General features: G+C 41.2%; 1 protein-coding gene and 1 non-coding gene across 6 annotated transcripts; both read right to left on the reverse strand.

The window, feature by feature from the left end:
* Positions 1-649: 649 nt before the first annotated feature.
* Positions 650-18193, reverse strand: morf4l1 (mortality factor 4 like 1). Of its 5 annotated transcripts, XM_012958914.3 has the most exons (14): positions 18077-18193; positions 13433-13525; positions 12558-12632; positions 10242-10288; positions 8324-8391; positions 7452-7538; positions 6895-6975; positions 4581-4606; positions 4390-4478; positions 4010-4111; positions 3109-3197; positions 2857-3029; positions 2481-2565; positions 650-2136 (listed from the first exon to the last, which is right to left on the reverse strand). In XM_012958914.3, exons 7-14 carry the CDS (start codon positions 6951-6953, stop codon positions 2052-2054), a joined length of 708 nt encoding a protein of 235 aa, XP_012814368.1. In that variant the 5' UTR covers positions 6954-6975; positions 7452-7538; positions 8324-8391; positions 10242-10288; positions 12558-12632; positions 13433-13525; positions 18077-18193; the 3' UTR covers positions 650-2051.
* A 382-nt stretch (positions 18194-18575) lies between these two features.
* On the reverse strand, positions 18576-18648 carry trnak-cuu. The gene has a single exon. It is a non-coding gene; the product is annotated as a tRNA-Lys (tRNA).
* Positions 18649-21761: the final 3113 nt, after the last annotated feature.

Consider the following 21761-nt stretch of genomic DNA (forward strand, 5'->3'; position numbering starts at 1 on the left):
AATTGATGGTGCTTATTTTTCTTATAGCATATGCAACTAAGGTTCAGATATGGTTCAGGATGCAGCCAAATCCTTCATTAAGGATTTGATATTCAGCTGAACCTGAAAAAGTGGATTCGGTGCATTGCTAAAACAATACAAAGATGGGCATACACTTGTATGGCCCCTCATACGGTAGTCTCCAGTTCAGTCTGTGTTAAAGTGGGCCAACCACATACGGTATATCATTTTTACTATTGAAAGAAAGAGCAATTGCAACAGTTCTAACAGATCTCTGCCAAAACATCACATCCATAAGCACACTAAATTACGCATTAACAGAATTATTATATTATAAACAAGGGATGCACCGAATCCAGGATTCTGTTTGGGATTTGGCCTTTTTCAGCAGGATTCTGAAATCTGGCCAAACCGAATCCACAAACTCACAAGTTGAAAATGTTTCTCTTTAACCCTTCCTTATCCTAATTTGAGCATGCAAAGGATTCAGGGTTCAGCCGGATACTAAAATTGTGGATTCAGTGCATCCCTAATTATAACCCTGCCTCAAACTATGGTGCAGTACATAAGCACCCTATTATGTGAAAGAAAAAAGGGAAACTAATTTAACAACTGAGGAAAAGCATGGCAAATATCAAAGTCCAAAGAATTAATAAAATGCACCATGGTGAAACACAGCACCTTTATTTTAAAGAACCACTTTTATACACATGGGATTTAAAGTAATAGATAAACACCATGCATAAAAAAATTGCCATCTGCTTACAGATATACACAACACTGCTATAAAAGTGCTCTGACCAGATGAGGAAGTCACAGAAGAACCATTCTTTTAGATTTGAATGAAACATGTACATACTGGTACCCAAACACTGACATTCAAAAGACTTGCCATCAAGACCCTGTCAAACATTGTAACTAAAACAAAAAAACGCATGTCTGCAAAGATACAAAACTTAATTTTCAAACCTTGTGTATGAACATAACAGTGCATCCTTATTTTTTTCAATATGGGGCTCAATATACAGCACAGCAAAGAAAATGGCAGTGGAACTATTACAGCAAAAATATTAAAGACTGACTATCATTTAATCAATCTCCAGAATGTGTTAACAGAAGAAATGGAATGACAACACCCTATATGTAAGTGTGCAATGCTGCAGAGAAGGCATGTTATGACACAAGCAATACACATATTGAATAATCATACACGTTGAGAACAAGCTGGGACATGGTTGCATTGTACAGAAACTCCACCCGGGAATCATTACAGCAACTCAAATAGTTCCATGCAATTTACTCTGTCCATTATTTTGTTTTAAAGGTGCTACTTGGCAAGGATTAAACTGAAGCAGACATTTCTGGTCTCTGTTGCTTCACAGAATGTCCAAAATGGTCCCTTTCTGAAGAATAACAAAAGGCCAGAGCTCAGGGACGACACTTTGTTGTTTTTGCACCATGCCAGTCATAAAGGAGATACAGTATCAGACTTTATTTTCAGGAATCCATAAGAAAGTACTGCTGCTTCCATATTCCAGTAAGATGCAGGACAGTTACTCCTAGAGATCCAGATCCTACACTAAGATATGGTTGTACCCCAACTTCCATTTACTAAATAAATTGTGATAACTAAAAAACAGAAGTCAGATAGGTCTTGGATTTGAGTATCTTCGTGCCATTAAATATGATGAACAGACCAAATATATTTTAGATGCTCAGGAGGTCCACACGTTGAGGCTTCTAAGTGAAACATCTTTGGTCACGAACAGTTGATATATTAGCTGCCAAAGTTCCGATACTTTCTAAAGTTACCACCCAATGACATTGAAATCCAGTAACCAAAGGCAGCTGTGTCTGTCTTTTTGTTCACAACAGTCTTCTCTCTCAGCTTTTTTTCCCCATAACCAGCATGGTGGAGGAAAGCTGCAATGTGTACAATGAAACCTGTCCCAAGTTTTTTTTTTTTTTTTTAATTTGGGGGTTTTAAAAGTCATAAGAGCAGTCACAACAATGCTCAAAAGCCGTTCTGTCTGTGGTGTTCTTAAATCAAACTATACTGCTTTCCTGTGGTATTCTGGGGGCGCCACTTCATAGTCACTGGCACTAAAGAGCAAGGAGGAATTTTTGGCTAAATACCTAAGAGGAAATAAAAATATCCATAATAAATAAAGCAAAGTTAACATTTACAAGCACTGCAAACAGACTGAAATCACTACTTTCTCAGAACTGAGTACAAGGCAGAATTAGTAAAGGGTAGCTTTTCCAACATTGCGATTCTCTAAAAGGGACTACACCCCCATGTGAATATCAAGTGGCAGGATCGATGCTTGTCAACTATTATGTTACCATGTCACATGACAGGAAGCTGATAGAAGTCAGGAGATGTGGCGTGCCAAATCAAACTTCCTAAGGCTAAAAGTGAAATTAATACTGAGATAATGTGATTTCATGGTGCAACTTGTCAGAAAAAGGTTACTCACTTTAAGAAATCATGTAGATAGTTGAGAAGCAGTGCCAGACTCTTTTCATCGAGGGGAGTATAAGACAACATGGCTCCAATTCGGACTAAAGAAACAAAATCAGAACATTTAATTTTACAAAACTTTTTTTTGGTGATAGTTTTACACAGGGCTTCACACAATGCATAAGGCACCATGTATTCTTGTCAAACTATATCAAATAATGTAAGTTAAAGCGTTAAAGCACATGGAAAATCACAGACATCCATTCAGCCAACTATTCCGGCAGAGCAAATACTGGGCAAGGGCAAAGTACTGGAATTTAGAATATTCTGAATACACTGGGCTTGTTAAAAGCACCAGTTTCACTGTCAAAGATCCAGAATAATGATCTTACCAAATAGACGCAGAAGGTGTGGTGCTCCATACACTTGAGACATGGGGGCATCTGGATGGTCTGCCAGAATGTCTGCATACTGGGGACGTTCAAATTTGTATAGCAGCTGTGTGCCAAGCATTACATTAAAGTATTCTTTGATCCCTGCCACAACTTCATTTACAGCATATTCCCTAAGAGGGAAACAGGATATTAAATCAGGTAGTTCCTCTATACTGATCAAGGAATGTAAGCTACATAAATATGGCTTACTTGTTATCGGTATTTCCCCGAGATTTTTTATACGTAGCATACTCCTCCAAAACAGTTTCCACATTTTTCTTTGCTGGAAGATTAAACAGCTGTGTGGAGAGAAAAGGGAGTAGCATAAGAAGCTTTACATTCACATACAACAGTGGTAAGCAAAGTAATTTAATTCCTCAATATCTTTCCTTAAAATGGCCTACACCCACCCCTAAATCATGTAACACTTCTGGCCCCCCTTCTAATCTGTTAGAACTTGGCAACTATGTAGATGCAAGCTGCTTGTGCACTTGAAAGGAGTCAGAGGAAGGCCAGTAGTATTTTGTATCCAAGGCAGTACTATTTGTTCCAGTGCTTCCCACCAATTATCTACTCTGGTCGCCACTTACACAAACCCCTCAACAAGATGCTCACTTGCCCGCACTCATCCTGCCCCCGCATGCAGTTCATTCACTCCCTGGTGAGAAACCCTAGTTCTAGCCCGAAAAGAAATAAGCATAGCTAAAAAATTAAGTGTTACTGACTAAAATTTTCGCTTTTTAGTTATTCATAATTGTCCTTTTCTTTTACCAACCCTGTACTCTTCTGTATTACCTTGTCCCTCCCTTATTCTCTTGGGGCATCTATAGGTTGGCTATAAACCTACTGGATGATGTAATGAGCTAATACAGAAAAACATATTTGTGATGTTAACCATACAACACTGTTAGAAAGTAGGAACACAATAAGTTTTTAAAAGGTATACTTAATCTGTCAAAGAAATGACACTTCCAAAACAATATTTTCAAAGTCATACAAACCCCTCTAACACATACACAAGCTTTACAACTAGTTAGTAATATCATACTTTGCATATCATGAGCAGCATACACATGTAGCAAATGAACAGATTTTATCCCAGGATTTATACCTGTTTCTGTCGTGTGATTAAATCCCAGTCATCCACAAGCCAAGGTTTTAGCTCCTCTGGAATCTTTACCTTCACTTCAACTCTGTTCATAAAAGTCTCCTCCTGGGGGTATAACATATTCTCAGAAATGAATAGTTGACACTTTCTACTTCTATACCGAGAACACCTAATTTGTTCCTAACATAGGTCATTTCATGACTAAGGAAAAGTAGTTATATAAAGCAGGGAAAAGTAGTAATATAAAATCAGTGACACAGAACCATTACTAAACCCCTGGTAAAGACCCACATCCACTCTTTCACTGACCCAACTAACTGCCTTTAGCACATCCTGTCAGGGGGACAGCTTTTAAATTAATAGTTGGCTCCATGTATACTTACACTTTCCACAGTGGGATCTATCCGTGCCCGTTTTTTCCGTGGTGGCTGCGGAATGTCACTTGTGCTGCTGCCCTCTCCACTTCCAGGGCCTGCAAAAATACAAATACACTTGTGGTGAGGTCACATACAAAAAAAATTCACATACACAGAGTAATTCAAATATTCTTTAGGAGAAAAAAAGAGACACTCACCTTTCTGTTTATTCTTCTTTGTTTTGCTGGAGGATAAGAAACAAATTATTAGGATAAGTGAAAATCTCTATCTACAATAGAACATTTACAACAACAAAAAAAGGTCAAGCTGACAAATTCACTTGTCCTTAAAGCAGGGATCCCCAACCTTTTATACCAATGAGCCACATTCAAATGGAAAAAAGTGCAGGGGTGCCAATAAGAGCTATAATTGGCTATTTATTAGCCCCTATGCAGATTGGCAGCCTACAGGAGGCTCTGTTTGGCATTATACTGGGTTTTTATGCAACCACACTTGCCCCAAGCCAGGAATTAAAAAATGAACACTTACTTAGAGGCCACTGGGAGCAACATGTTGCTGACAAGCCACTGGTTGGGGATCATTGCCTTAAAGGAATATGGTCATGGAAAAACATGTTTTTTTCCATACAATTTCAGTTAATACAGCTTCTCTTTTTTTAAAAGCTCAAACAGGGCTTCATTTCCCAGGGTGCCACAGTCATGTGAAAATTCAGTCACTCTTTACAGCTGCGCGGCAAGTTGGAGTGATATCACCCCACCCTCCCTTTCCCCCCAGCAACCTATCAGCAGAACAATGGGAAAAGAGTAAAGGTCCCCATACACTATAAGATCCGCTCGCTTGGCGATGTCGCCAGGCGAGCGGATCTTTACCTGATATCCCCACCTACGGGTGGGCGATATCGGGTAGCAAGTTGTTTTAAAAAAAAATAATCCGATCGTTTGGCCCTGGGGCCAAACAATCGGATTACATTTGCGGCCATGGGCAGTCGGTTCGGGGACTGCATCAACGAGCCGATGCGGTCCCCGATCCGACTTGATTTTCTAACCTGGCCGATTGATATCTGGCCAATTTAAGGCCAGATATCGGTCGGCCAGGCCGCTCGTTTCTGCCCATACACGGGCCTATTAGCTGCCGAATCGGTCCAGGGGACCGATATCGGCAGCTTCTATCGGCCCGTGTATGGGGGCCTTAAGGACAGCAACTCTCTGACACCTGTGGTAGACATAGAATAGCACTCCTCCAGTTACATAAGAGTAGGGGAAACAATAGGTTATCTCAAAGCAGTTCTAATGTGTAGCGCTGACTCCTTCTGAAAGCTCAGACTCAGGCACAATGCACTGAGATGGCACCTACACACCAATATTACAGCTAAAAATACATTTGTTGGTTCACGAATAAAATAAATGGTAGAGTGAATTATTTGCTATGTAAAGTAATTTAAAAATAAAAAGTACAGCATACAAATCATGACAGAATCCCTTTAAAAAGAAAGCAAGTGGCAACTTATAAAAACATTGTGTTTTATTGAAAATTGAATGTTGCTGAATTGTACTTACACTGCTCCAACTTATTTCAGCCCAAATTATGTCAAGGTAAGACATAAATGGAGCTAGTGAGACACTACTAAAGAGCTTACATCAAGATACTAGACTTCCATTGCATTTCAGTAAGTAAGCTGCTATGAGAACAATGATAAGCCAATGGTTTACTAAATGCCTTTAGTGACCTAAAACCCTAAACAAATATTAAAATGTTTCTATTAAAAACATTAATTTTAAAAACTCATTCAACTTTATCCTTTTCCTACTGATTCAAAGTAAAAAAAAAAAAAAAATATCACATATAAAGTCTATTTGCTGCTAAAGGAAAAAGGATTTTTTTTTTTTTTGAGAGTTTAAGATGGTATTTAGGTGTGTGATGTACATTTTGGTTAAAAAAGTCACCCCGATAAAAGTAAAAAATAAGTGAAGGTGAAATTGAAATGCTAGTAAGGGACGATAAGTACCAGCTTAGAGACCTAGAGCGCAAAATGTTAAAATGTTCTTTTTTTTACCCTTATACCCTCCCCTTTCCCCCCTCTCTCCATCTCCCCTAACCTTTTCATTCTTCTCTATAATAAACAAAATGATATACATGTAACATGTGAAATAAATGTACCAACGAAACATGTAAAAAAACAATAAAAACAAAAAGTTTACAAAAAAAAAGTCACCCCTATTTAAGCTTCCCACAGCCACCCAACATGTCACAATTGCTGCCACCCTACAGTCACAATTGCAAATTGCAAAATAAAATGCCTCCATGTTATATAGGATTATTCACATAGGTTTTTTACAAATTATTTAAGGAAGGGTGTTATCAGAAAGCACTGTAACTTAAACAAGTGTCTCAGTGTTTTCTAGAAATGTATATAAGGCAAATGTATGGGATACAAAATTTAAGTGGTGAAAAATACCTAAAAAGTGAAAGAGAAGCTTAAAAAAAGAAAAAAAAAAAAACAGCACTGCTTACACTTCTACATTCTTCTGTTGAAGGGCAGCAGTCTTCTTTCCTGGTGCTGCTGCTCTCATCTTCCCCTCTACATACTGATCCCTAGATGGGAAAAAAGTCAAAATAAGGAAAGCAAGTTTTTACAACAATATCCTATTAACCTTTGAACAACCGGACTGACAGGTATTTAAAAGATTTCAAAGAGGCCGTTCACTGATTAAATGTCCCTTAATGTATTAGGCAAGTATGAGGGGACTGACAAAAAATTAAAAAAAAAAAAAGTTATGTTTTATATAGTCCACTATGGCATATAAAATTAACAGTAATAATATATCCCACAGTTGTGATCTTGTGCCTTTACAACATCTTGTGGAGCTGAAGGTTCACTGTAATGGCAAAGCAGGGTAAACCCGTTAACCAGAAAGCTCCATATTACAGGAAGGTAGTCCCCCACTGAGTCCATTTTAACAAGATAATTTTAGTTTAAATGATTTTTAGCAAACATGTTATGGTGATCCATGTTACAGAAATATTCCTTTCCTGGAAAACCCCAGGTCCCAAATTTTGGCCCCACTTACTGATTGGCCTTCTGAAGTTCTTTTTGTTTCTGTAAGTTGGTGTCCACGTATTTGAGTACTCTGCTTTCTGGTACCCACTCATCCCAGCTGCAACAAAATTAAGTAAAATTACTGATCATTTATAGAAGTTTAAACAGGTACATACATAACTTTCTACTCATTTAGCACCCGAAAACTACGTAGAGAAATATATGAGAAAAATTTGTATTTTTTCTAATTGTTAGAACTTTTCATATGGACTCCGATAATGTTGTTAAAATAGTACGACTTTTTCGTGGTTTTTGTTAAATTCCACGAAAAAGTTGTATTTTTTTTTGCAAAGGATACAACAATTTCAGAATTCATGCAAGCTTTGGTATTGTGACTTTCTTTTGGCCAGGTTGGAGCTGTAGTGCCATTGAGTCCTATGGAAGGCTTCCAAAATCATGCATTGAAGTTTCAAAGTCAGAAAGGTTTTTGCGCCGTTTGCGATCGTTCGGATACGAAAATTTCAGAACTTAACCACAATTTTTTTGTACGTCCGAGAAAAGAATTTGTGACATTTTCGAACATCAGAAACTATTGTGGTTACTCAGAATTTTTTCCAATTGTGCTTTTAACAATCCGAAATTCGTGGTTTAATGAATGGGCCCCTGTGTGTACCTAAGTTTTAGGGGCACTATATGTCTAATTCTGTTACCCAAACCTAATTATTATGTAATTTTATTACAATCTTTTGTAACAGAGACTTTTTCATCTCTATGAGGGTTTATTCTAGCTATATGAAAGCCAGAACTATACAACGTTATCAGAATAATACTACCTTCAACTGAAGAATAGATATCTAATTAAGTCAATTAAAAATGAGAAATGTCAATCTACATATAACTTACTTCTTATTCCATCCGCTGTAGTGAATGAAGTACTTCACTTGTTTGTCCTTAATGGCAACTTTCACACACTAATATAAAAAGAAAGATCAAACTTTATCTAGTACTCAGAAATGCAAGCATATGACATGAGCTATGAGCAAAATAGTATGCCCATCCTGAAAAAAGGAGTATAGTATTTTCCCTATCTCAGCGGTTGTCAGACTGTTTGCATCTAGCCTTTGTTCTTTCAGGTGCATCCTAAAGAGCAAATGGGTATGCCCCAAAAATAGGCCTTCAGACACAGTCCCATCTGATGCTGTTCCATGCCCTCTCAGGAATAGACCTTACATTTTAGGAACCGCTGTTTGGGTAACATACACGGGACGATTCTAGCTGCCAGTATCGGTCCCTTAGACAGATTCGGCAGCTTATCAGCACGTGTTTGGACACTAACGACAGACCCGCCCGACCAACATCTGGCCTGAAATTGGGCAGATCTCGATCGGGCAGGTTTGAATATTAGTTGGATCGGGGCCCGCGACAGCTCGTTGATGCGGTCCCTGAACCGACGGACGTCTATACACATTGTTCTAAATTGATTACTTGCGACCTTGCCAAGCAAGTGGGTCTTGGCCTGTATGGCAACCATAACTTTTTTATAAATGAGATAAACTGCATACACACTTTACAAACATTTTCTGCAAACAGTCTCCTCAAGACAGCATTTTGCTTTGTTTGCCTTTGTTTGACTGAAAACCGCATCCAATTCTGTTAATTTAACAGCTACAGTCATGCCATTCAACAGTCTAACTTTTTCTATAACCTGCTTCCCATGTTTTAAAATAGGGCACCCAATGCATACCTGCTGTGAAACCCCTCTGGATACATATACATGTGCACAGGCTCAAGAATGCAGCCAATGCAATGCAGATGCCAAGACTTTGAGCTCAGCAGGAGACTTGAGCAGCCATTCCTAAACCTGCTGTGACTTCTCTACTGAGCCTGCTTGCCCCAGACCACCCAGAATATATACTTCTTGTCAGAGGAGGCAAGTACAGCAGGATTATACATCACAACAATTGATCTGTGGTAGACTAATCAAGTACAAACTTTATATATTCCAGCAATAAGGGCAACGGTGAAAATCGCTGTAATCTCTATTTCTTGTATCATAAGCCTGCAGTACAAAATCACATGAACAGCAGCCCTATAATTGAATTATCTTTCTGTTAAGAAACCAATTTAACCCTTCGAAGGACTGGGTTAGAAATGCATCTATAAAGTATTTTAGGCAGAGGGGGGTGAAAGCTCTACTCATAACATAACTTACTGTATTACTGTACTTTCTGTAATTTGGATCTCCATAACTTAAGTCTGTTAAAATGGAGTCTATGGGAGATGTCCTTTCTGTAATTCAGAACTTTCTGAATAACGGGTTTCTGGATAAGGGATCCCATACCTGTACTATGTAAGTAAATGATCCATGTTATCTCTACCCAGCTACATCATAAATGGGGGATGTAATTTACAGAGAATTGCTTTTCTGCATCCACAAATAAGAGCTCTACACCCTTATGGGTCATTATTGTACTCAGTAGATCAATGATGTTCTTATGTGAAGTTTAATTCATAGTAAAAAAAAACAAAAACCTCATATAGGGCAAAGGCACATAGGTTTTTAATTGTCCAGAGATCTGGTAGAAATTCATCTGAACCATAGACATGACAGGCTTTTCATAGACATAGGCTTGTCAGGCAATGGTAGCCTTAAAAATCTGTGCTGTCGGGCAATTTAGTATAGTGTTTCTAAGCTAAAGTACCCAAAATAGTCCCAGGTGTCATTGGCAAGAGGCCAACTTAAATTTTTAATCACCTTCCTTAACATTCATAAAGTTTAACAAAGAAATAATAGTGTGTTCATATTTAGTACAAAGCCTACCTTAGCTTCATAAAGCAGAGGACCATGAAAACACAAGACACGCTCACCTATGAGAAAAGACAAAATTTAATGCCAAGAGAAGTATATGTGCTAGATCACAAGAAACAAGCACACTCAAACCTGTTCCCTACGGATTTTGAGGCTGACTAATGTTATTAAATCTGCCTCATACAGCATATAAATCCCTGCATTGGCTGTTTGCCTCCCTCCATTTAGACAGAAAGTAATGAAATGCATTAATAAACGTTATTGTTATTTGTAGTGGATCAGGTGGACACTACGCAGTGCATAAAAATAAGCAGATAAGCTGTTTAGAGAGTCATGGTTTTGGTATTTTTCTATTTAGTCATCTTACCAGGGAACCCTTTTGCATAGCAACAAACATGCTCAGGAAAATTCTATACTGCACATCTAGCTAGGTGCAAGTGATCCCCTGGTAAATACAGATGCAATGGCAGCTTATAAATATAAAGATCCACCTCATTCTACATTGTGTAAGACGCCAGCCTGGGTGGAAAAATTCAGTGGGGGTTCCTAATATAATGGAATAATACCCTGCCATTAATTAGACTTTAGTTGTCTTTTAAAGCACAATACACTAAGCACTAACAATTGAAAAAAAAGACCTTGTTTATATGTGGTGAGTACATAAGCTAATTTCCTATTACTGCTCATTAAGGCTACAGTTACACAGAGCCCTTCTGTGTCTGCACTAACAGGGGCCACACGCAGCGGATATCGGTGCTGAAATAGGAGTATGCATTTTCATTTCTGAAATAAGCTCCGCGTGTCTGCACACAGGCAGACTCATCTCTTACAATGTAGCTTCCACCCACATACAGTGATGACGCAGTGACCTCTAGTGGCAAATTGCCTACTATGTTTCCTTATATAACTGCTTCTGAATAAAGGGGCTCTCAAACAAGGTGTAACTTTGTATTGCTTAAATAAGGGGGAAATGTATATTGCTTTCTAAATCCATAACAGTATTATTATTAAGAACTATATCGGTTACATAGGTTAGACGTGTGAACAGGACCTGGGCTTAGAAACAGAGCGTACATTTTTTTCCTGTATAATTGCTATTCTAAAACACAAGGATGTTAGAATTAAGGAGTTCCATATCCATATAAATGGCATGAGGCCGAAGTAAAAGTGCTTTTATATAGCTCATGACACTCTACAAAGATGGGGAGACATAATTTTTTTTTTCTAATAATACATAAGTTACAGTAAGTCACTGACAAGTTATTAAAGGGCACCTTAATAGGCGCTTAAGGGGTGACATGATAACTATGTATAAATATATAAGGGGATCATATAATAATCTCTCTAATGTTTTATTTACCAGTAGGTCCTTCCAACGGACACGAGGGCACCCACTCCGTTTAGAAGAAGGGAGGTTCCATTTAAACATTCGGAAAGGATTTTTTACTGCGAGAGCTGTGAAGTTCTGGAATTCCCTCCCTGAATCAGTCGTGCTGGCTGATACATTATATAGCTTTAAGAAGGGGCTGGATGGATTCTTAGCAAGTGAAGGGATACAGGGTTATAGGAGATGGCTCTTAGTACAAGTGAGGGAATACAGGGTTATGGGAGATAGCTCTCAGTACAAGTGAGGGAATACAGGGTTATAAGAGATAGCTCTTAGTACAAGTTGATCCAGGGACTGGTCCGATTGCCATCTTGCAGTCAGGAATTTTTTCCCCTCTGCGGCAAATTAGAAAGGCTTCAGATGGGGTTTTTTGCCTTCCTCTGGATCAACTAGAAGTTAGACAGGTTATATATAGTTATTATGGTTGAACGTGATGGACGTATGTCTTTTTTCAACCCAACTTACTATTTTACTATCACCCTAAAATTGCTTTCCCTATCAGAGGTGCAGCCAAATACAGCCTGCACTCCGGTTGGGGAAAACAAAAAAAAGCCCACTACAGTGTTAGGCATACCGCACTGGGAGTGAGCTCCCGGTTGGGGCAGCCATGACGTGGCACTTGCATGCGCATAACAAGTGAGTGCCATAACTGGCTCATTATGCGCGTGCGTGTGCCATAGAAGCGCGAGTCACATTCTCGCAAGTGCATAATGAGAACTCAGGCAGTCCTACTCATCATGTGCATCATACATGTGCTAAATATCATGACCGCCTGCACGAGGAAGCACTGGCTTTTTTGAAGAAAAAAACCCAAAACCATTGTTTCCCCCAACCAGAGTGCAGGCTTTATTAGCCCTTTAGGCACAGTAATATGTTTAGAATGATGTAGTCAACTGGCAACATAATAATTTTGTTCTGCATTTATTCAATTTTGAATTTACCCTAGTAATCAGGAAGTCCTCTGTATGACAGTCTGGAATATCAGTTTCTGGACATCAACAAACATGTTAACATTTCTATAATATAAAAGAAAACCTAGTCTCACAATCTGCTTGCTTTCTTGTTGCTGGGGTCACTGACCCAGCAAAATATACAGTAAAGTTCAGGTCCAATGGATTCAGAATTAGAAGCCAAATATGATAACCCTTGCAAAGTAAAGGTCAATTGGAATGCTTAAGATACAGATGTAACCTTACCCTTTAAAGAACATTTTACGGCAATCACAGCTATGCACCCAGTGGTGCAAAGACCACTCAACAAAATCCACTTTTCCTAAGCACCATGTGTGAAAACCATGGAATGTGAGCAACACAGTGCAATGTATCAAAGTATAAATCTCAACTGGCAGTCTGCTTATTGACAGAGCTCCCCTTCAGCCAGAAGCTTTGAGTCTTTTAAAAAAAGTGTGATGTGGTAGCGATTTAAATTGCACAAGATAACTGTGATGAACATGATGAATGAGTGATAGCAATTATACAAACAGAAGAAAGACCAATGGGGAAAAGTATATTTTAAAAAGTAAAAATATACGCAAAGAGAAATTTGTTGAATCGTGTGGGCCAAAAATAGATCTAAAATGTAAAAGAGCAAATACAAATGAAACTTAAGGGAAGAAGACAATACAAGCCGGGGTCAGTAAAGGGTAATGTGTTTAAAATAATGGTTGTATATGTACAATTACAGGCACTTTGCTAGTCTGCTACATAGCTGAAAATATAAAATTATGACTGACTGCCCTTATTCTAACCCACACCACCTCCCTTATTGCCCCATCTTACATCCACTAAAAATGAGCTTAATAAATAAATCCACATACTTCTCAACCCAAGCAGTGCAAACTCTGGAGTCTCCTTACTAAAAAACCTTGCAATGACGTAAATGTCCATCAAAAGCAGGGGAAGAGCCTAACCTGCGAGAAAACAAAAGAAATCAGCAACATTGAGTCTCACAGAGAAACTGCACGAGTTGAGAAGTAGGAATGAATTCATACAGTGTAATTCATAGCGCTGGCTCTTAGGGTTAAGACACATGGAGCTACTTAGTAGCAGCTACTTGTCATGGCTACTTAAAGCAAGAAAATACCCTGCGCCATAGACAATAGTAAGAATTGCCTCTGCTAAAACAAAGGTAGAATAATCAGTAAATGATCAGCATTGTCTATTTTAGTAGTAGTCATGACAAGTAGCTGCTACTAGTAGCTCTGTGTGTCTTTACCCTTAAACTGGTACCTGCTTGTCCTTGCTCAGTTCCTCCCTGCTACTCCCTCCTCCCAGTCATCCCGGAACAAAAATGAACTGTTTTGCTTCAGACAGAAGCAGACCAAGCAATTTGCCCGGGAACCCAAAACAACTGCAAATTGGGTAGTAGGTTGGCTCCTGCAGATGTTCATCTTCTCTATGTAGCGATCTTCCTTTAATAGAGCCATGATTAGCCATCAGGAAGTGCAACCTCATGCCATATGCTTGATCTGCTTTTAGTTGAGGCAAGTCAGAATATTTGCTAGGGAATGACAGAATGCCTTAAAATGTGTCAGTAAGTGTACTACTGATGTTTTAGAGCAGGAAAAATATGCAACAGGAGTGCTCACCAATTACACAATAAATGGGTGTCTCCATACATAAACAAGGTGATTGTAAAATACACAAGGTTAAACATATGCCATACAGTCCAGTTCAATGTACAATAATGCAATTCATTAAAGAGCTCAAGACAGCAGAAGAGTGGGAAGAGAACATATATGCCTGCACAAGCATGCTGGGTTATTGGGAACTACAGTGAGATTGTGTAATACTACTGAGACAACAATCTGATGTCACTCATACAATAACCCAATGTGTTTTACCGTCAGGTATGTATCAAAAGGAGAACGTAATTCACAGCTCATAATTGTTGCTTCTTTGTGTAAATTAACTAATCAGTGCATTTTGAGCAGGAGTTTTTCAGTCTGTTAGTTCAAGTCCCCTCTGAGGTCAAAGTTTAGTCTGGTTACAGATGTAACAAAATACTCATTCTCAGCCTGTGAACACACAACCATGCAAAAATACACATTCCCTACAAATCTTGTTTTAATGCTCGTAGGCATTCAACAGATATGCCCATGGGTTGAACTGCCTATTTTTCTGGCAGTCAGTTTAGTCAAGGGTGCACACAATACATGGCCAAGCTTTAGACTGACACAATCAAAAAGTCCAATAGAAATCACTTGACGGAAGCAAGGGACATGCCTGCTACAGAGATAACAACCACATTTGGAATATTTCTTAAAGGGGTAATCTGCATGTTTGCTGATCCTAACCAATATCTATGTAGCATGGATATGTTGGTTTGCAAATCGGCAGGTTTGAAAACTGTATGTTAAAGCACCATGTCTGACAGTTCATGGTGTATTGGCAGATGACAAAGTGAAAAGAAGTTAAGGATCCTCTTCACTTCCTGCTGTTAAGATCATTTGGGGGGATATGCCCACATGACAGGAACAATAGAAAGGAGGCCATAATATGTGGCCCCTTGTATCTGTTCTGTCCTTTCAGCCTTGAGTCAACAGGTCAGAAAGCATACCAGCCTGGTCCATGCATGGCCACCTTTAAGGGTTTAGTAATCCCTACACCAGATAAAAATATCTTACTGCTGCAACACTGAATGAGTGTAGCAGCACAATTAATTTTCCAAATGTCATTCTCCAATGCAGCAAATTCCTCAACGTTCTATTTTAATACAAACAATTCAAACTCTAACTCAAACAGATGACTAGCCAAAACACAAAGCCAGATTGGGCAAAGATATACACTGACGGGTCCTGGGGTGTGGTTCTTTACCACCTTAGATTAGACAAATACTAAATTCCCCATTCACATACGGTCATACTGCACAATCTGGAACCTGCCCAAACACAAGCCATTTAGGATGCCCATGAGTAGGCAAGCTTTAGAGCATATGCAAGACTAAAAGTTTAAGCAGCACTGGTATAGCCAATATACAAACTTGCTACACAGAGATCCGTATGTTAGTAAGTCTAAGCACAGGATCTTTTAATTTACTCACAGTAAAATTCTTCCGGTGACAACTGGGAAAACAGCAATTGCAACAGAAGGTAAAGTGGATACTAGAATATACAGAATATATACAGAAGCTGCCATGAATCCTTTCTGCCTTCCTCTGGCTAAAAGTACAAAGAGCAACTTCTTTCCCCCTATGGCTTTTCCAAATCTTGCACAAGCAGCCACTGTCTCACTGGCAGGGTAAGCACAAGCCTCCTATAACAAATGGTATCAATCATATTTACACACACACTAAGTAGTAAAAATGGTGTGTGGTGTTACAGTTCAACAACTGTGGCTGGTAAACCATGGCCACAAGGTTAGTGGTAAATCAGGGGGCATATTTATTACAGTGTGTAAGCCAACATCACTAGTGATGGTGCCCATAGCAACCAATCAGTATTTAGAATTTGACAGTTACTTACAAGTTAGAAAACAAAAGATCACCAGAGATGTTGGCTTACACACTAAAAAAAAAAAAAAATATGCTGAGGTGTGTTGACAGCAAAGTCCTCTGGTGCAGAACAGCAGTAGTTAAAACACCAGTGTCACCACTGGTATTTAATAGCAAGGGCCCCTGTTCACACACAAAGAGGACCTCTGAGCGTGTGAACCTCCATGCAAAAAGTGACAGACCATTAGGAGTTGTGACAGATGGAGAGGAGCATTTTGACTTAACTGCATAAGCCTTTCCTCTAAAAAAGCATATCATAGTAAGGGCAACTCCATTAGGTTTCTGATATGTTAAAAAGGCAGCTATACATACACCAACAGTGTCAATTAATTTAAGCTGTTGATTGGCAGCAGAAAGAGCTCATTCTCTAGATGAGACATTCTCTATACCAGTGGTTGTCTGGCTTTATTAGTTCTAGACTCCACCACCCATGGCCACCAAACCTAACCTCATAACATGACTAAAGATATCTGAAAGAGACTGTTCCACATACTACTAGGTCAGGAAATAAGTTTTTATCCCAAATCTCACAAAGACTGGACTTCAGGCTAGACTGTCAAGTGTAACTAGAAGAGCAAATTGACAACTCCAAATTTCACTAATAGGGATATGATTCAGTGACAGTACAGTCCCAATGTTTCTTCATTAATGTCTTTGGCCAACAGTGCTGAGATCCACAGATGCAGAGAGATCCAACTACAGCAGCAACAGAAAATGAAGAAAGGGCTAAAGAGGACAAAGATGCTGTAAGGCAGGACTATGGTGGACTATTCTGGAATGACAGAACAAGAAATCAGATTCCTCACATTTTGATGCAGTACTAGAACACATGCTGGTGAGAGATTTAGAAGCAAGCCTGCTCTTCACTCTACCAAGATAGGACCTTTGTGACAGCAAAGTGATATAGGAATGGTGTAAAGTTAGTGGACCTAACCTTGCCCATTAAGGGCTCTGCCACACAGGGAGATTAGTCGCCCGCGACAAAACTCCCTGTTCGCGGGCGACTAATCTCCCCGAGTTGCCTTCCCCTGCCATCCCACCGGTGACTTACATGTTTGCCGGTGGGATGGCGGGTCATGGCAACTCGGGGAGATTAGTCGCCCGAGACAAGGGAGATTTGTCGCGGGCGACTAATCTCCCCGTGTGCCAGAGCCCTAAGAGTAAGGAAGGTGCCAAAGCAACAAGACTTTTGTTTGGGTGCAGGTTTGTAGAGAGAGCAGCTGGAAGGCCACATTTTCCATCCCTGCACTAAACACAGATCAGGTCAATATAAACCAACACCCCCATTACAACTGGTCAAGCTAAACACTGTATTTCTGCATGTGTCAGGCACAAGAAGCCGTAGGCAAGCCTATCCCCGTCCAGCTGCTCCCTATACAAGCAAGGCATTCTTATGAAGTCATGGTCCCGTCACTCCCACAATGGCGAAGAGGTAACCAAGCGTCTGAGCTACTGTCGCGCTATAAAAACGGGGTAACCAACCTGCGACTGCCCATCTGAGCTACTGCCGCACTGAGGCACGGCGCACAACAAAGATTTCCCGCTTGCTGCGCCTGCAGACAATGCCACGCCCCCTCCCCCATAAGGAAAATGCGAGATTTTACACGGAACACACTCTGCTGCGACTTCCCCACTCGAACTACATTTCCCAGCTTCCCCCATACAGCTAACCACGGCGGTCCTCAGGCTAGAGAACTGAACGATGTATGTCACCCCTTTAACGCAGTAAAGGCGAGGGGCGGATTTGTTTGACTGCAACTCTCAGACATTCGTAAGAGCTTGTATTGCCAGTTGCAGCCGAACAAATCCAAGAGCCGCAGATGCGATATCTTTCAGCCCATTAACTGCGCGCATTATTGGGGCACAGCGCTCTGCCGTCTGGTCTACCGCTCGGCGTTCACTTAGAGCAAAGGGGTGAGTGAAGACTACGGTGTAATGGTGGAAGCCACGTACAATGGCTTATGCTTACCCTCTTGGAACTTAGGCCTTGGGTCCTGCTTCGGCGCCATTTATAAACTCCGCGGCTCCCGGGAACGGATCCGCCGCATCTACTCACCGCGCGGACCCGCACGTCACCGCACGCCGCCTGCGCATGCGCGCAGGGATATGCCCAATGTGGCGAGCATGCGCAATAGCCACTAGCCCTCCCGGGGCACTATGGGAAATGTAGTTCGGCTTTAGTGGCGCAACCTCCCCCACCCTCACAAACAAAACAAGCATCTTCGCATTTCTGCTACAGTGGAAATAAGATGGAATGTTAATAAATAACATTTACTGTTCAAGACTAAATGCTAGGTAGGTACCTCAGGTATCTATTTCTATATCGATTTTAATGTTACTCGAGGCTGAATGCTTAGTTTACATATTCCAGAAAGTATTTTTTCATACAACGGCGCAAAATCTCACGCATTAACGTTTACTTAGTGTCTGGAAATACATAAGGCAAAATTTACCGAATGAAAACGTTACGCCCAACGTGGGGCTCGAACCCACGACCCTGAGATTAAGAGTCTCATGCTCTACCGACTGAGCTAGCCGGGCGCTGTTAATTCCGTTAATTTGCGCTCTAGTTACTAATAAGTATAAAGCAAAGTGAAATTTTCTCTGTTCTATCTATGGATTCTGGTCTTTTTTCCTCATAAAGTGTCAATTTACACTAATAACTCTTGCACACTCCTGCAGGGCAGGTATAAGCACAGAGGTCACCCACAGAGGCCAGCAAACAGTGGCATAACTAAAAGCTAATGGGTCTGACATTAAATTTATTTTAGCCCCCCCCCCTTAAAATTTACAAATAAGACAATTTTTATAAATCTATATTGCAGCTGTTTATTAGTCAATATCTTACAGGACCTCCTATTCCTCCTGGCAGTCCGGGACTGCAGCAGTGGCGTAACTATAGAGGAAAACCAGAACATATAGGGGCACAATTACTAATCCACGAACGTCCGAAAAGGGTCCGAATGCGTTTTTTCCGTAATGATCGGTATTTTGCGATTTTTTTAGTAAATTGTCGCAACTTTTTTGTAGCCGACGAAAGTTTCGGATTCATTCAAGCTTCAGTATCGTGACTTTCCTTGGGCCAGGTTGGAGCTGCAGAGTGTCATTGAGCCCTATGGGAGACTTTCCTTGGGCCGGGTTGGAGCTGCAGAGTGCCATTGAGCCCTATGGGAGACTTTCCTTGGGCTGGGTTGGAGCCGCAGAGTGCCATTGAGCCCTATGGGAGACTTTCCTTGGGCCAGGTTGGAACTGCAGAGTGCCATTGAGCCCTACGGGAGACTTTCCTTGGGCCAGGTTGGAGCTGCAGAGTGCCATTGAGCCCTACGGGAGACTTTCCTTGGGCCAGGTTGGAGCTGCAGAGTGCCATTGAGCCCTACGGGAGACATTCCTTGGGCCAGGTTGGAGCTGCAGAGTGCCATTGAGCCCTATGGGAGACTTTCCTTGGGCCGGGTTGGAGCAGCAGAGTGCCATTGAGCCCTATGGGAGACTTTCCTTGGGCCGGGTTGGAGCTGCAGAGTGCCATTGAGCCCTATGGGAGACTTTCCTTGGGCCAGGTTGGAGCTGCAGGGTGCCATTGAGCCCTATGGGAGACTTTCCTTTGGCCGGGTTGGAGCTGCAGAGTGCCATTGAGCCCTATGGGAGACTTTCCTTGGGCCAGGTTGGAGCTGCAGAGTGCCATTGAGCCCTATGGGAGACTTTTCTTGGGCCGGTTGGAGCTGCAGAGTGCCATTGAGCCCTATGGGAGACTTTCCTTGGGCCGGGTTGGAGCTGCAGAGTGCCATTGAGTCCTATGGGAGGCTTTCCTTGGGCCGGGTTGGAGCTGCAGAGTGCCATTGAGCCCTATGGGAGACTTTCCTTGGGCCAGGTTGGAGCTGCAGAGTGCCATTGAGCCCTATGGGAGGCTTTCCTTGGGCCAGGTTGGAGCTGCAGAGTGCCATTGAGTCCTATGGGAGGCTTCCAAAATCATGCAAAGTCGCAAAAGTTTGCATGCCGTTTATGAGCGCTGAATACGAAAAAGTTGCGACAATATACGAGCAAGTCATAATGGCTACGAAAAAGTCGCGACAATTTACGAAAAAATCGCAAAATGTTCGTTTCCAATCCGATTTTTTCCCATTCGGGATTCGGATTCGTGGATTAGTAAATCAGACCCATACAGTAGGTGATATCTTTCATGGGCTAAGTAGATAAAACAAATGTGAGCTTTAGGAACTACTTAGGTCCCTGCTTCGGGGGGGGGGGCTCGGGGTTCAGGGGTTGCCTGAACCGTGGAGTCTACTTTCTCTATAGCAGGGACTGATGCTTGAACATTATTCTAAAGAATTTGTTGATATTGGTTTGAATTTATCAGACCCTCGACTTTAACAAGGGCCCCAGTCCCTGAACGAGCCACACAGCCCCACAGCATGATGGAACCTCCACCAAATTTGACAGTAGGTAGCAGGTGTTTTTCTTGGAATGTAGTGTTCTTCTTCCGCCATGCAAATCGCTTTTTGTTATTACCAAATAACTTAATTTTTGTGTCATCAGTCCAAAGCAATTTGTTCCAAAATGACTGTGGCTTGTCTAAATGAGCTTTTGCATACAATAAGCGACTGTTTATGGCGTGAGTGCAGAAAGGGCTTCTTTCTCATCACCCTGCTACACAGATGTTCTTTGTGCAAATTGCGCTGAATTGTAGAACCATGAACAGATACACCATCTGCAGCAAGATGTTCTTTAAATCTTTGGGGGTGATCTTTGGCTTGTCTGTAACCATTCTCACAATCCCCCACATATGCCACACATTTTTGCATAGCCAGTTTTTCAGATTTGATTTAATACCATACAACTAAATACTGCTTCACTAAAAATCTTTGTTCAGAAACACCCCAGTACTCAGATGTTCCTGGGAAATAAAAGACATACCACTGTTATCTTTTTTGTTGAAAGTAGAGTAAATTATTATGCAGGCTGAGAGGGGTTCCCAAACTTTTTCATTTGAATGTATATATAAATGAAAAGTCAGAGAGCAACGCAGGCATGAAAATAGTCCCTCGGGGGTGACTAATAAAGGCTGTTATTTAGTAGCCCAATGTGAACAGGAGATTCTGTTTGGCAGTACCCATGGTCTTTATGTCTCCAAAACTTGCCTCCAAGTCAAGATTTCAAAATTGAAGACCTGCTTTGAGGCCAGTGGGAGCAACATCCAAGGGGTTGGTGAGCAACATGTTGCTCACAAGCCACTGGTTGGGGACCACTGGTCTATAGTATATAAATCCCCCCTTGGGAGCCAGGGACCTGAGCGAGCAGGAGGGCAGAGGGTGGGGGACTGGGTCAGGTTGGGTTGGCTGTGTGGGTCTGGCCCAATTAATTATGCTGCGGGGCTGCTGTAAGATGCCATAGACAGTCACTATTAAAGGAAAAAGAAAGGTAAAGTCACTTGGGGGTGCCAAAATGTTAGGCACCCCCAAGTGACTTTAACCGCCTACCTTTTACCCCGGGCTGGTGCCGCTGTCAGGAGAAAACAGCACCAGCCCGGGGTAGCTGCCGGCGCTTCCTCCTTCCGGCTTCGCTGCGCACGCATGCGCAGTAGAGTGAAAAGCCGAACTTAAACATTTAAGCCGGCTTTTTCGCTCTACTGTGCATGCCCGGCCACCGGCAGTTTAGGAAGT

Source organism: Xenopus tropicalis, chromosome 3, assembly GCF_000004195.4.
Source record: "Xenopus tropicalis strain Nigerian chromosome 3, UCB_Xtro_10.0, whole genome shotgun sequence".
NCBI lineage: Eukaryota > Metazoa > Chordata > Amphibia > Anura > Pipidae > Xenopus > Xenopus tropicalis.

Bases quoted from the DNA above. Each gene is read 5' to 3' on its own strand.
- morf4l1 (XM_012958913.3), bottom strand. From the start codon at position 13,502: ATGGACATTTACGTCATTGCAAGGTTTTTTAGTAAGGAGACTCCAGAG. The intron at 10,289-13,432 runs GTATGTGGATTT...CTTTTCTCATAG, and splicing joins TGCACTGCTTGGGTTGAGAA to GTGAGCGTGTCTTGTGTTTT. The intron at 2,137-2,480 runs GTGAGTAACCTT...ATTTCCTCTTAG, and splicing joins TATCTACATGATTTCTTAAA to GTATTTAGCCAAAAATTCCT.